Source organism: Magallana gigas, chromosome 7 (assembly GCF_963853765.1).
Source record: "Magallana gigas chromosome 7, xbMagGiga1.1, whole genome shotgun sequence".
In the NCBI taxonomy this organism is placed as follows: Eukaryota; Metazoa; Mollusca; class Bivalvia; order Ostreida; family Ostreidae; genus Magallana; species Magallana gigas.
In genome coordinates, this window is record NC_088859.1 from 49,805,835 (window position 1) to 49,819,184 (window position 13,350).

The following is a 13,350-nucleotide window of genomic DNA, read 5'->3' on the forward strand; positions in this document are numbered from 1 at the left end:
TAAGAGCAACATCTCAAATGTTTCTTTCTACTGTAAATATTCAGAAAGGAAAACCAAAAGTGATTAACCATGTCCTTTTCCGAGGAACCCGTGACGGTTTTAAATATATATCAAGCTATAAAAGGAATTTCATTGTTGACTGGATGCAAAAACTATTTTCAAATAAAACAGTTGGAAAATGAATAGACCATCACCTTCAAACTTTAATTAATTAGATGTACTCGTTTATTCAAATAGACAATCCTGGCGAAATGAAGGATGTCTACATATACCTTAAAAATGTAACAGACGAGAAAAGGGTGTCATATTTTATTTACACATTCTAACGGTAAATGCATTCAGAATAGAGTCAAGTACCCATCAGCTTCCAGTCTTTAACAGCTAGGATAAGGTTTAGTAGTAACCTAAAAAACGGGAAAAAAGTCAATCAATATTTGTTTATACATTTTAGCCGCAGAACTGCGAAACTACGGGAAAATAATTGAGATATCCCGATGTATTTAGCAGAGCTACAGTTTTGATTGTTTTATTTTTAGATTGCAAAAGATATCTTTAAGATTAAACAATATTCCAAAACAAACATGTACCGAGTTTAGGTTTTCCAACCAGACCACCTCCAGATCCACTTCCTATTCCACCAATTCCGCCTCCCAAACCGCCACCAAAACCGTCACCGAAACCATCGCTACTCAAAATGGAGTCGCCGCTGGAAAAGCTGGTGGATGATACTCCACCACTTGGGAAACCACCGCTTGGGAAACCACCACTGGGGAATCCACCGCTTGGAAATCCTGATGAGAAACCAGAACTTCCGCTAGAGATACTCAATGAACTTCCAGATGGAAAACCTCCGCTAGGGAACCCGGCCCCTGGGAAACCACCGCTTGGGAAACCGCCGCTTGGGAATCCGGACGAGAAACCAGTGCTACCGCCTGAGATACTCAATGAACTTCCTGTTGGAAATCCTCCTCCGATTCCACCAATACCAGGTCCATATGGAGATCCGCCACTAGGAATGTAACCGCTTCCAAGTGGGATAATACCACTACCGCCTCCTATAATTCTACTTCCGCCAATTCCACCAGGGAATCCTCCAGGGAAACCACCAGATCCGAAATTGAATCCTACAGGGATGATGTGCAGTCTGACCAGGTATTGGTAGTACTGGGTGTATTGGACAGAGTTGGGTCCGTAGGTGATGTACAGGTAGTACAGGTATTGAACGTAAATGACGTATCTGTATCCACCAGAGGGATAGGTCGGGACAGGGGGAAAGTTTGGAAAGTTAGTGTTGAAGGGCATCGAGGGGAAACCTACAACCGAGCAGCAAAGAAAAGGCTACTGAACTGAGACTTAAACTATAATCATTCAAATGTAGCCGATCACAAAGAAAAAATTACCTGTTTTGTATGTTGCCGCCACATAAGTGACCATCAACAAAAAGCAAAATTCTTTCAACATGGTGATCTGAAAAGATATTTTAAAAATGGAGTATATATAAAAGAAAATTCTTAAGTATTATTATGGCACTTATTTCGTTTTTAAAACTGTTTCAAGTACCTGTTAGTTGCTTCTTGTTGGAGGGTGGTACCGCTGTTGACTTCTGGTAGAGAAGGACCCCCTTATATACTTTACCAAGAATGGATGATATAGCACCTTTCTGTGATAAACTGAACACGGAAGTCTGGTTTCAATAAAATACATGCGTAAACGTATGTTTTGAGGAATAAACACGCAAAATTAAATTTCCTTGTCTCTTTGTTATGCAATAATCTTGCGTAATCAATATCAATTAATTTTCAAGAAATAATTTAGAACATTCATTTCTCAGGAACCCTTTGTGAAAGGAACATTTGTTTATTTGTGTGAGTTTTTTATGCCGCACAGATTTACCATCTTTTCTTCCCGTAATTTTCATTACTGGACACTGTAAGAGCGAACTAGGAATGTATATTTTTGTGAATTAATTTTCTGATAGTTAAGGATTGTTTATTTTCTCAATATTTCTTTCAATGTTCAAATATATTCATTGTTTTAAATATTAACAGGTTTTGGCGATAAGAATAATAATAATTTTTAAACCGATAAAAGATGCAAAAAAGAATACAAATGAATAGTTGACGATAAGGATATGTGAAAGAAAGAACGTTACAAAATTTGAGTGTGTCCTATTCAGTCCTTAAGGGGGCTCAATGGTCGTGGTCATTTTTAGACTGTATTGATCTCCTTTAAAATGAGAGTTCTATATAAGATTATAGAAAAATGCCCAAAAAGTAAAATATATAAACTGTATCTTTACAAAGTAATAGTTTATAGCTAAAGGCATATTATCTAAAAATTTAATGAATATATATGATGGCTAATTTTGTTCGCCATCCAGTTTCATTGAATTCAATTACGTATTAATGAATACCAGTATATGTATTATAACATGTGTATATTAATTGTATATGTCTATGAGCTGTACAGCTGTTGACTAATAAACAATACAATACAATACGAATGTTTTTGATTAAATGAGAGTGTGTTATTTGCACTTCAATCCTTAACCAATTACATATTAATTGTGAATTACCATTGATTTCAATTGAAATGGTAACAAAATGAAACAAATTATAAATATGTACATAATGTATGAAAGATGAATTGTACATGTATGTTATTTTCATTACTTGTAATTAAATATGAATTAATGTTATACAGGAGTACACTTGATAATCGAAGAATATACAAGTACATTAATAATTCTGTATTTCATTATTTTGACAGACGAAGAATATACATGTACATTATAATTCTGTATTTCATTATTTTGACATACGAAGCGTCCACGTGGCAGGATACTGCAGATGTTGCTAGTCCATAAACTTATAATCGTTAAAACTTTTCTTTTTAACATTTTATTTTCCAAAGTTTATAAAGCTAGTTTTTTTAAAATATAGATAATCGATTTCTTAACTGTAAACCTCTAGATTGTTCATAACTGGCTTTTCTTAAAAACCCTTGTAGGTATCCATTTTTTAAATAAATGAGAAATAAACATTTTTCTATATCTTCATCTCAAAATTAATAACATTGATGTGGATATCTTTATTTATTACTCATGTTTGAAATAAAAATTTGTCCCATTTTTTTAAAATCTGCATAACATATTTTGTTCGTTGTATTATAGCATTGAATCATGATTTTTTGAAGTATACAGTCTCATAACTGCAGCGGTGTGTTTTCATAACGCGCTTTTAAAGCGTTACTCAATTTGTATGCAAGCATCGCTGCAGTTATGAGACTGTATACTTCAAAAAATCATGATTTAATGCTTATATTTAGATTATTTTAACTTCATGCCTTGTCTGAAAATGTGATTTATACCTTAAAATTCCTATCTTATCCTAAGGGTAAGTTCATATTAACATAAGGAAACCCATATATATTATGAAAGGTCAGATACCAAGGGTGCATACTATGTTGTGTGTCACAACCTTATGGTAACCATGGCAACACAATATGGTCACGAACACAACATTTGATGTATTTTGAGTGTTTTTGACATGATTAAACATGCGTTAATGTTAAATACTTTATAAAAGAAACTTTATCAATTATTTATGCAATTATCCATGTTGGGTGCTAAAAAAATTTAGTTATAGTATTTTTAGCCTTTGAATCTACCCATTTAGCATCTAAATGCTTTCCTTTTTTACCGTTGGCGCCGTTAAAAATGATAACAGAAATATGTATTCTAAATGGTTATAGTAAAATATATCTAACTGACCATCTGATATCTTGCAAGTCTATTGATAATTATAAAACTTCGATTATAAGTTGATACCCCTGCTCTCTCCAAATATCATTAATTTTAAAAGGTCAAAGGTTAATTTCTATGTATTATTACATTATTACATATAGTTCTGTCCATATCAAATAACGAACAATATTTCAAGAACACACTGTTTGCCAGCCATCAAACTTTACACAAAGGGTGGTAATAGCAAGAAGATGGCAACATTTTATTGAAAACCAGTTTACATGTCATAAAACATCAAAGGTAACCCCTGAAATATCTTAGCTTGGACAAGAATAGACAATGGTTTCACGTGGGGAGTAAGCTCATACAGTCAAAGTAAGCGTATCTAACAAAGCAGGAATTAACATTGGGAAACCTATAGAAACTGTTAGTTCATTGTATACACTAGTCTAATCAATTCTATATTAGGTGTGATCACTTTATATGCAAAAATTACTTCTTAACTACATGTTAATGGAATAAATTACACACACATTAAATACCAGCACTTATTCAAATTTATGTCAATGTATGAGCCTTAACGCATATAGTGATATACCAGTGTAATTCTTTAGTAGACAGACAAATAATTATCAAGTAATAAAGGAAACCTCTGAAATACATTCATGATTATAATGCTGTATTTCATGGACAATTTGCAGACATTGATACATTCAAAAAATGTGATATGGTATAATGATAGTAAACAAAAAATAAACAAATACATCGATGTGTTTGAAATTCACAGCGACTCCAAATCTAAAGTATTCAAATGTTTATATACATGTGTACATGTAATATTTAATAAAATGTAACCCTAACATGAATGTACTAAATCTTGAAATGTTTATGATAATTCGATTTTATAAAATCCATTCAAAGACAGCAATTACCCTCAAAATACATTCTTGTTTATTTGCGAATCAACTACCGTATATCCCATATAATACATGTGCTTTATATGGTATCACTAAATTATGTTCTAACATTTCAGATTAGAAGTTATAATCAAAAATCTCTCGCTCTTTTTTTCTCTCTTTCTGTCTCTCTTTTAATTTCTAATAAGTAAATTGCTTCTAAAGGAGAGCCACAGTAACAACCGCAAACGTGAACATTGACTTTCGCTTGTGACGTTGCAGTTAACAGCGTTCAACGTTTGTGACGTCGTAATAAAACTCGTCATTTTTACCTTTGAATACCCTGTGTGCATTACAGTCATTGATATAACTGCCGTAGCTTTCAACACACTTTACAAGCAAAAAATATGTGGAACGTAAATATATGGAAATGAATGATCGTTTGTAGAGACGATAAAATTCTGCAACTTAAAAAAATTGAAGTTCACTGGTAGAAAATAGTTTTATAATATATGGTTCAACAATTTGAACAAGATATGTGCGAAATAAGAATAAAAGTTTACGTACAGTATAATCTGTATACAAAGGACTATATATGATATGGGCCTAAAAAGGCCCCCTAATATGAACATCATCATTTAACTGTAATTCTTTGTTTTCTTTGAACATATATATATATGTGATGTTTTTACGTAATGTTCATTTTGATTCAACTGCCCACAATTTAGAAATATGTCATCGTAAAGACAGCATTTTCCCGCCATTTTGCATTTTTAGCATAAAACAGCTTGTTTTCAAGCAGTTTTTCTTTCAGAAAACACAGGGCGCATGCTTGAACAAACAAAATATTTTAATCAGAGATGTATCTAGCCAAGGCTAATAAGTGACAAAAGCATTTTTCTTGTTCAAGCACGCGCTCTATATTTCCCATTCATAAAACGATAAGAAAATGTCCATTTTGACTGATTTTGATTGAATTATAGAAATAGCGTCACTTCTGACGTCACTACTGCAAGTGAGTGCAAATAAATCAAATCAATAGGTGAAAAATATATTTTACATCAACTCTTCTTCAACATTTTATTGTACCAGAAACACTTTAAAAAATGGCGAATTATGGGGGCCAATTTTAACCCATATCATATACAGTTCTTTGTGTTTCAGATATCTACTGTCATATTAAATACAATATTCTAGTCTTAAATAAATGTACTTGTTGTGTTTACATAATACAGAATTTGTGAGTTTTGCATTTCAGAAGTTTTTCAAATACTAATATTGTTTGTTTTGTATTTTTTCCCATACATTTTGATTGCCATACACTTGTCACTTATTAATATTTTTAATAAATCCTCTATTCCTCAGATTATAGTCTTTCTTCTTCAATTCGAGTTTTGCATTTTACGCATCCAGCAACAGTAATGCTTTTTCCCGTTTACGACAAAGAGCACACGACGGGTGTGACCCGTCGGCAGAGAAGCCTCACCCCTCCATGACACCTAATCCTACCTCTAATGTTTTTAGAGGTACGTGTTAGCTCTGCTGCTCCTGTTTTGTATTTTTCCTGTGGACTTTTGATTTTGAAAATTGTTTTTTTTTTCTTTTTTTCTTTTTTATTAAAATCATTATTCATCACAAAACATACATAATTTGATACTCGTATCGTATAAATATAATTATCTTCTGTGTAATAAGCATAGTTTTACATACATGAAAAAAAATCTATTATACAATGATTATAATAATAAGTATTCATCATAAACATACATTGTATTATTTTGAACATTGTTTGTTATCACTAAATGTCACCTATTGAAATATATTTTACATAGTTTACCTATTAGAACAAAAAAACTTCGTGGTTCTCGTGATGAACAATGTGTTCACACAGATTGACATTAAATGCTCTATTTGTAATCAATAAAAATGAAAATTAAACTTTTTGTCCTTTTGAAAATCGCTTAAATTCTTTAAAAAATTAATAGGAAATAATACAACATTTAAGAACAAGAATTCAATATTTGTAATTGCTTTCAGCTGTTTAATTGGTGAATATTGCCAAGGAAAGTATGACGTTACATTAAACAGGATATCTGTAGGATTATTTCAGTGAATTGACAATGCATAAGAAGCATAAACAAAATATTGCCTTTGAAATTCTACACAAAATAAGTAGTAATCAGATTTATGTTTCTAGTTTTCATATAATCCTTAGTTCCTCACTACCTTTATTATGCTCCAAAAAGATGAGTATTTTTATCTTTTGAGACGATCTATCTAAAAATATTGAAAAGTTCAATTGTATTTATTTCGCATATTTTCAGTGCAAAAAGGGGTAAACTTTTAATCCTATAGTGCATATTGCTGTATTTTGAGAGGGTCTTTTAATATGTATTAAAATACCCGGACGATATCATTCTATAAAATTACGCAGGAATGCTAAAACTTCTTCATCTAATACATGTAGTAAAATGAGAATATTGTTTAATTGTAATTTTGCCCTTTTAACAAACCTACTTGAACCCCATTAACATTAATTATTTTTACATTCCATATCAATATACAATACTATACACATTATTTAAACAATTGTTTCCGGAGGTAACTGAAAATGAAGTTTTTGATTTTGATAATTCTTACTATTGGAATTTCATCCTATAACCAACTTAATTAAATGAAAACTAAATACTTTCGCTTTCATTAGAAAGAAAACCATTTTTAAATTCTACATAGGAGGGTTTTTTGATATGTAATGTACATTTTTCATAGTATCTCCTCGCTTTGAAATACATAATATCAACATCTGGATCCATTTATGAAATGCGGTAGGCTGATTTTTGTAACTTTTGCGGCACTGACTGAAGCTTGCCGACACTAGCACCGACGACAACATATGAACTTTTTAAGTTTTGAAAAAAGGAAAAAGTATAGTGGTTGAGGCAAGATGGTAACCTTCTCCGACTTCAAAATTTTTTTTTTTATTTTTCACATATTTATTTTAGACTGACAGACAGAGCACTACTTTCTCACAGACTCTCACACACAGCAAGTTGGTATCAGCTTCTTAGTATAAAATATAGGTCATACCAACCTGTAGCACTGTTACTCTTGAAACCGGAATTTGTTCGACTTTACCATCACAGGAGAAAAATATGCAATAAAGAACCTTCTATTTGCCAATGGTTCTTTCGGCAACTACAGGCCTTCTACCGTGTTTTAGTAAGAGATTTTCGTTTCAATTTGACCTATTGATTCGAAATAGTGAGCGCATGTTTCGTCATCAGTAACAATACTTGCAAATAGTTTTTGATTGAATTTGAGACACATTTTTAACGCTTGCTTGGCGTGGTTGTATTCGTACCTGGTTTTGGTCATACATGTATGTCAATAACAGGAAACAATAGAGATTTCAAACGCTGCCAGAGAATAGATAAAGAATTCGTTCCAGGAGTATGCAAATTCTTATAAAAGCTTTGATATCTGTTTAGCAAACCGGAAGTGATTAATTGTTCTCACAAACTAGTTTCGTGACCGGAGGACTTCGTTTTCGTTAAAAATGTTCATAAAAAGATTTTTTTTTAAAATATTCTATTCATTCTACAGCATTTGTTTAAAAAAAATTGGAATGAAAGATTCTCTATTTTATTTATTTTTTAATTAACTTTGTTATAAGTATATATCTCAAGTATATATGAGTAAAGAAAACAAATATAACTTGGGCGTCATCTCTTTATTCCACAACCTTATAATAAGTAAACATTAGAAATGAGAGTCCAGTTCATATCAGTCGTCATCAGTGAGGTGGTAGTTTAGTAGTAACCTGAAAAAAGCAAGTAAGTCATTCAAAGTACGTCAAGAAAAAAAGTATTATTAAATTGGGTTTTAAACACTAGTTAGGATTAATAGACTTACCACTTTTCTTCCCACCAAAACCACCACCGAGTCCGCCTCCTCCTAATCCTCCGCCAAGTCCACCTCCTAAACCACCTCCTAATCCACCGCCGATTCCTCCTAATCCACCGCCGAGTCCGCCTCCTAAACCACCTCCTAATCCACCGCCGAGTCCGCCTCCTAAACCACCTCCTAATCCACCGCCGATTCCTCCTAATCCACCGCCGAATCCACCGCCAATTCCTCCTAATCCACCGCCGATTCCGCCTAATCCACCGCCGATTCCGCCTAATCCACCGCCAAGTCCACCTCCAATTCCGCCGAGTCCACCTCCAATTCCGCCTCCAATTCCGCCAAGTCCACCTCCAATTCCGCCTCCTAGTCCTCCAAGACCGCTACCACCGCTACTCAAAAAGGAGCCACCACTTGAGAAGCTGGTGGATCCGCCACTTGGGAATCCACCGCTTGGGAAACCGCCGCTTGGAAATCCACCGCTTGGGAATCCACCGCTTGGGAATCCAGATGAGAAACCAGTGCTTCCACTTGAGATACTAAGAGAACTTCCTGATGGAAATCCTCCTCCGATTCCACCAATACCAGGTCCATATGGAGATCCACCACTAGGAATGTAACCGCTTCCAAGTGGGATAGTTCCACTACCGCCTCCTATAATTCTACTTCCGCCAATACCACCAGGGAATCCTCCAGGGAAACCACCAGATCCGAAATTGAATCCTACAGGGATGATGTGCAGTCTGACCAGGTATTGGTAGTACTGGGTGTATTGGACAGAGTTGGGTCCGTAGGTGATGTACAGGTAGTACAGGTATTGAACGTAAATGACGTATCTGTATCCACCAGAGGGATAGGTCGGGACAGGGGGATAAGATGGGTAGCTAGGGTAGCTTGGATAGGTGGGATAACCTAAAACAAATAGAAATCAAAATATTAAAGTAAAATTAGTCATGAATGGTTATGAATAAGAACTAAACTAGAAGAGCCTATAGTTAATCTTACCTGTGCTGTAAGTTGCTGTCACATAAGTGACCATCAACAAAAAGCAAATTTCTTTCAGCATGGTGATCTACAAAACAAAGATGCAAAATTATAAGAAAATTTAACTAAACACTGTCCGAAATCTTATCAAGAATCTTTAAAATGTAGATAGCTAAACAAAGACTCAAGTTCAATTCGTCAGTTACTATTTAATGTACCTTTTTGGAGCAGTTTCTTTGGAAGGTTAGCCCAAACTGTGCTGGTCTGTTGGAAAGTTCTGCTTAAATACTTGATCCGGACAAAGCATTAACCCAGTGCGGTACACGAGAGATCGATTCAATGACAAGCGCTATGATGAACGCGGAAGAAAAAATTAAAAACATCAAAGAAAGTTGTGTTCTTACTCCTGTTTTCGTTGAATTTACAAGCATTAAATAAAATTCCGTTTTTCCTTTGTTACGCAATGATAATAAAATATTGATAATTGATGGAGTTTGGAGATTTGTAAATCATTTGAACCTGTATTTCTTGAACAAGAATAGGAATTATCGCACCTTACAGGGAGGGCTAGGAACAAGTAAAATAATGTAAGCTTCACCAATGTTGGAAATCTTGTGGTTTATTAGGAGTATTAGTTAAAATGGGCGACCTATTGCTCATTGTTTGGAAACAATGATATTACTGTTAAAACGAGTTCATTGCCCGAGCAAAGGCATTACACGTCTAGACTAACACCAGATCTGTACAGTTGTTAATTTACACCTTGGGAGGGGTGGGTTGGGGTAATCAGGCAGTGGCGGATAAAGAGGATAAGGGCTAACTATGGTAGGAAAAACTTCTACTGATTTTTTCCCCAATGGGTGGCACTAATGTTAGCTTCCCGTTGCGTGAAGCGCAGAGGACTACAATAGATTAAATTGTTAAAAGATTTAACTAAAATATAGATATATATTTGGCGCTAATATAAATCATTTCATTATCAAATTACTTTTAAAAAAAACAAAAAAATGACATGTATTTATCTTGAAAATTCAAACAAATGTTAATTATGAACGATTATCAGTCAACATTTGAAATTAAACAATTTCTTAATTTGGCATCAACTTTGTAAGGTTTTAAAAATCTGCTAAATGCTTAATGATGAATAGAATAATTTTCGGGTGTTTTTACTTATTTTTTTTCTTGGGGGGGGGGGGGTGTCTTTCATTTGTAATTCATACGAAATCTAATTATCGGTATATATTCTGAAAATCAAAATGGAAAAAAGAAATGTTACTGATGGAGACCGTTTCTTCATTATTATATATATGAAAGGTGCCATTCTTTGAGATATTGTAGTTGATGAAACATAGTAAAAAAGTCTCTTATTCTTAAATTCTTAATCTCCAGTCACTTTCAAAACACATTTGAAATATATCAGTTTAACAAAAGGTATTCGTATATTTTAGTATCGAGAAGTTTTAATACTTTTGTACGGGTTTCCAACCATTCGTTGAATCGTTTCAATATCATGATTTAGAAAATCGACATTTTCATCTGAATTGAAATTTTTAATTTTCTTTCAATTCGTGACATTTGATTGATGTTTTTCTGATTACTGAAATCTGGTTTTTCTTCAACCTAGAAAAAATTGCTGAAAGCTAGATTTTCTCTTACCTAGAAAATTGCTATCTTTCTAATATACATGTATTAAAGTATACGAAGCTTTTATAGTCAGATGTAGTTATTTGTCATAATACACATTTCAAAAACAGTTTCAGTTTTAAGTTTTGTGTGTGAAAACCTGATTTGCCTTGTAAATGCATTTTAATGTCCACAGACAAACAGGATTTGGTACACAAACTTTCAATCTGTAAATGCTGACTTTTACCTAAAACAGTACAGGTAAATAACACAATTTTAAAAAGCCATTCATAAACGGAACCAAACAGAAAATGAAAAGTATTGAACAAATCAAAGGAGATCATATCGGTGTCCTGAGGAAACCATTGAGATGGCGATAAATCATTATGAAAAATAATCGTGGACAAGACAAAAAATGATTTAGATATTCTTACACAGGCATAATTTAAAGAGTTTTCATTAAGTTTAACATTTTTAAAGTAGAAGACAACAAATCGATTGAAATTTTAAGTCTTAAAATATGGTATTTTATATTTATCTAAATCTATGTAAAACATTTGACACTTAATAAGACTATCTCCTCAATCAAAGTGAACAAATTTACATGTAGAGAAAGTAGTGTATATTTGCTTATCAATTTTCTTAAGTTTTATTTTTGGCTAACAGCTTACAACTTTAAATTCAGACTAGAAAAAGGAATGTCTTTTTTATTTATTTTTAGACAATAGGTGATATGTTTTTACATCGAATGATTGTTTGATATAACAATTTACTGTGTTGTTAAATTCATTAACACACCAAATTCAAATGTTTGAATTGATGGCTCCTTTTTTAATCCCAAATGAAAAAAAAATCTATTGTCTTTCTAAACAATTTTTTTTTAATTTAACTCCAACCCTGATTGTCGTGCCATGTGTTTGCTTACATTGGTTCAATATACCGGGTAAAACTACTATAAAAGCTGATTTTTCCATCTACATATTCGTTTTGAACATAAATATACAGTTCCTAGCATTAAATATTTGTCACATTCATTTGAGGTAAAAACGTGAAATGTTTTTTTAAAATCTAACCAAAAGCATGACCTGAGCTCTGTTTGCATAACAAAGAATTTTGAGCTCTGTGTATCGGTTTTAACTTGACAACTGAAACTCAAATTTTGGTTGACTATAAGAAATGCCTTACTTATTGGAAATATTAAAATCAGAAAAATAAGTTTTGACAAAAATCATGACCATGCTCATTGAAGTAGATTTTCAATAACTAATATATCATCGCATTAGGAAACATCCTATTTTTATTTCTCTAGACTGGGAAAGTCATGTCCAGAAATGTCATTAATAATGCGGACAAGGTTGGTGAAAGGTGATAGCATGGTTTTATACCTAACAGTTCATTGAAACCATTTAGTGTGAAGTTCTCCTATTCCTTCACACGATTCTATTTTTCTATGTGTTTAGTTTCACACACCACTACGAAAGACGAAAAGGGCCACATTAAAAAATTTATCTCAAAAATACCGAGAAAAGATCTTGTAATTGCGAGGAAAGATCTCGTTATTACGAGTTAATTATTTCGTTATTACGAGAAAAGATCTCGTAATAACGAGAAAATATCTCCTTTTTACGAAATCTATAAAAATAGTGTGTTTTATTGTTCTACTCTCTCTTCTCTCTCTCTCTCTCTCTCTCTCTCTCTCTCTCTCTCTCTCTCTCTCTTCGTACATAAGAAATTCAATATGACTCTCTCTCTCTCTCTCTCTCTCTCTCTCTCTCTCTCTCTCTCTCTCTCTCTCTCTCTCTCTCTCTCTCTCTCTCTTCGTGTAAAAAAGATGTACATAAGAAATTCAATATAAGTTGTGCATGAATATATAAAACACAATCCGGGGTAAATCCCGTAGGCCTATATCCATGAATGAAACTATTTTTTTTTATGACGAGAATTACCTATTATTTACTTCGGAATAGGATTGTAATATACGTTAAAAAGAAAAATAACATGAAGTTTCCACTTATTCATACAAGATAATTTATAAAATTCGATCATTTTATGTAGAAATTAATGAATAACGATCGTTATTATTTAAGAATTAAACAAAATTTAATTAACGTTTTCTAAAGAATAAAATAGATTGAAAAGGTGAACCAATCGACTTGAAGATCTTTCCAGAAACGTACCATTTTCTATAGATCTTATCTC

At 32.9% G+C, this 13,350-nt stretch overlaps 2 protein-coding genes across 3 annotated transcripts; both read right to left on the reverse strand.

The window, feature by feature from the left end:
- Positions 1–293: 293 nt before the first annotated feature.
- On the reverse strand, positions 294–1,645 carry LOC105346183 (uncharacterized). The gene is made up of 4 exons (XM_011454674.4): positions 1,561–1,645; positions 1,401–1,467; positions 588–1,313; positions 294–404 (listed from the first exon to the last, which is right to left on the reverse strand). Exons 2-4 carry the CDS (start codon positions 1,459–1,461, stop codon positions 394–396), a joined length of 798 nt encoding a protein of 265 aa, XP_011452976.3. The 5' UTR covers positions 1,462–1,467; positions 1,561–1,645; the 3' UTR covers positions 294–393.
- A 6,711-nt stretch (positions 1,646–8,356) lies between these two features.
- On the reverse strand, positions 8,357–9,836 carry LOC105346182 (uncharacterized). 2 transcript variants are annotated; one of them, XM_066066457.1, is made up of 5 exons: positions 9,747–9,836; positions 9,550–9,616; positions 8,800–9,456; positions 8,554–8,745; positions 8,357–8,461 (listed from the first exon to the last, which is right to left on the reverse strand). In XM_066066457.1, the coding sequence occupies exons 2-5, from the start codon at positions 9,608–9,610 to the stop codon at positions 8,451–8,453; spliced, it is 921 nt and encodes a 306-aa protein (XP_065922529.1). In that variant the 5' UTR covers positions 9,611–9,616; positions 9,747–9,836; the 3' UTR covers positions 8,357–8,450. The 2 variants fall into 2 exon arrangements, with proteins under 2 accessions (XP_065922529.1, XP_065922530.1); XM_066066458.1 differs by having other exon boundaries at positions 8,554–8,649; positions 8,755–9,456.
- Between the last annotated feature and the right edge of the window lie 3,514 nt (positions 9,837–13,350).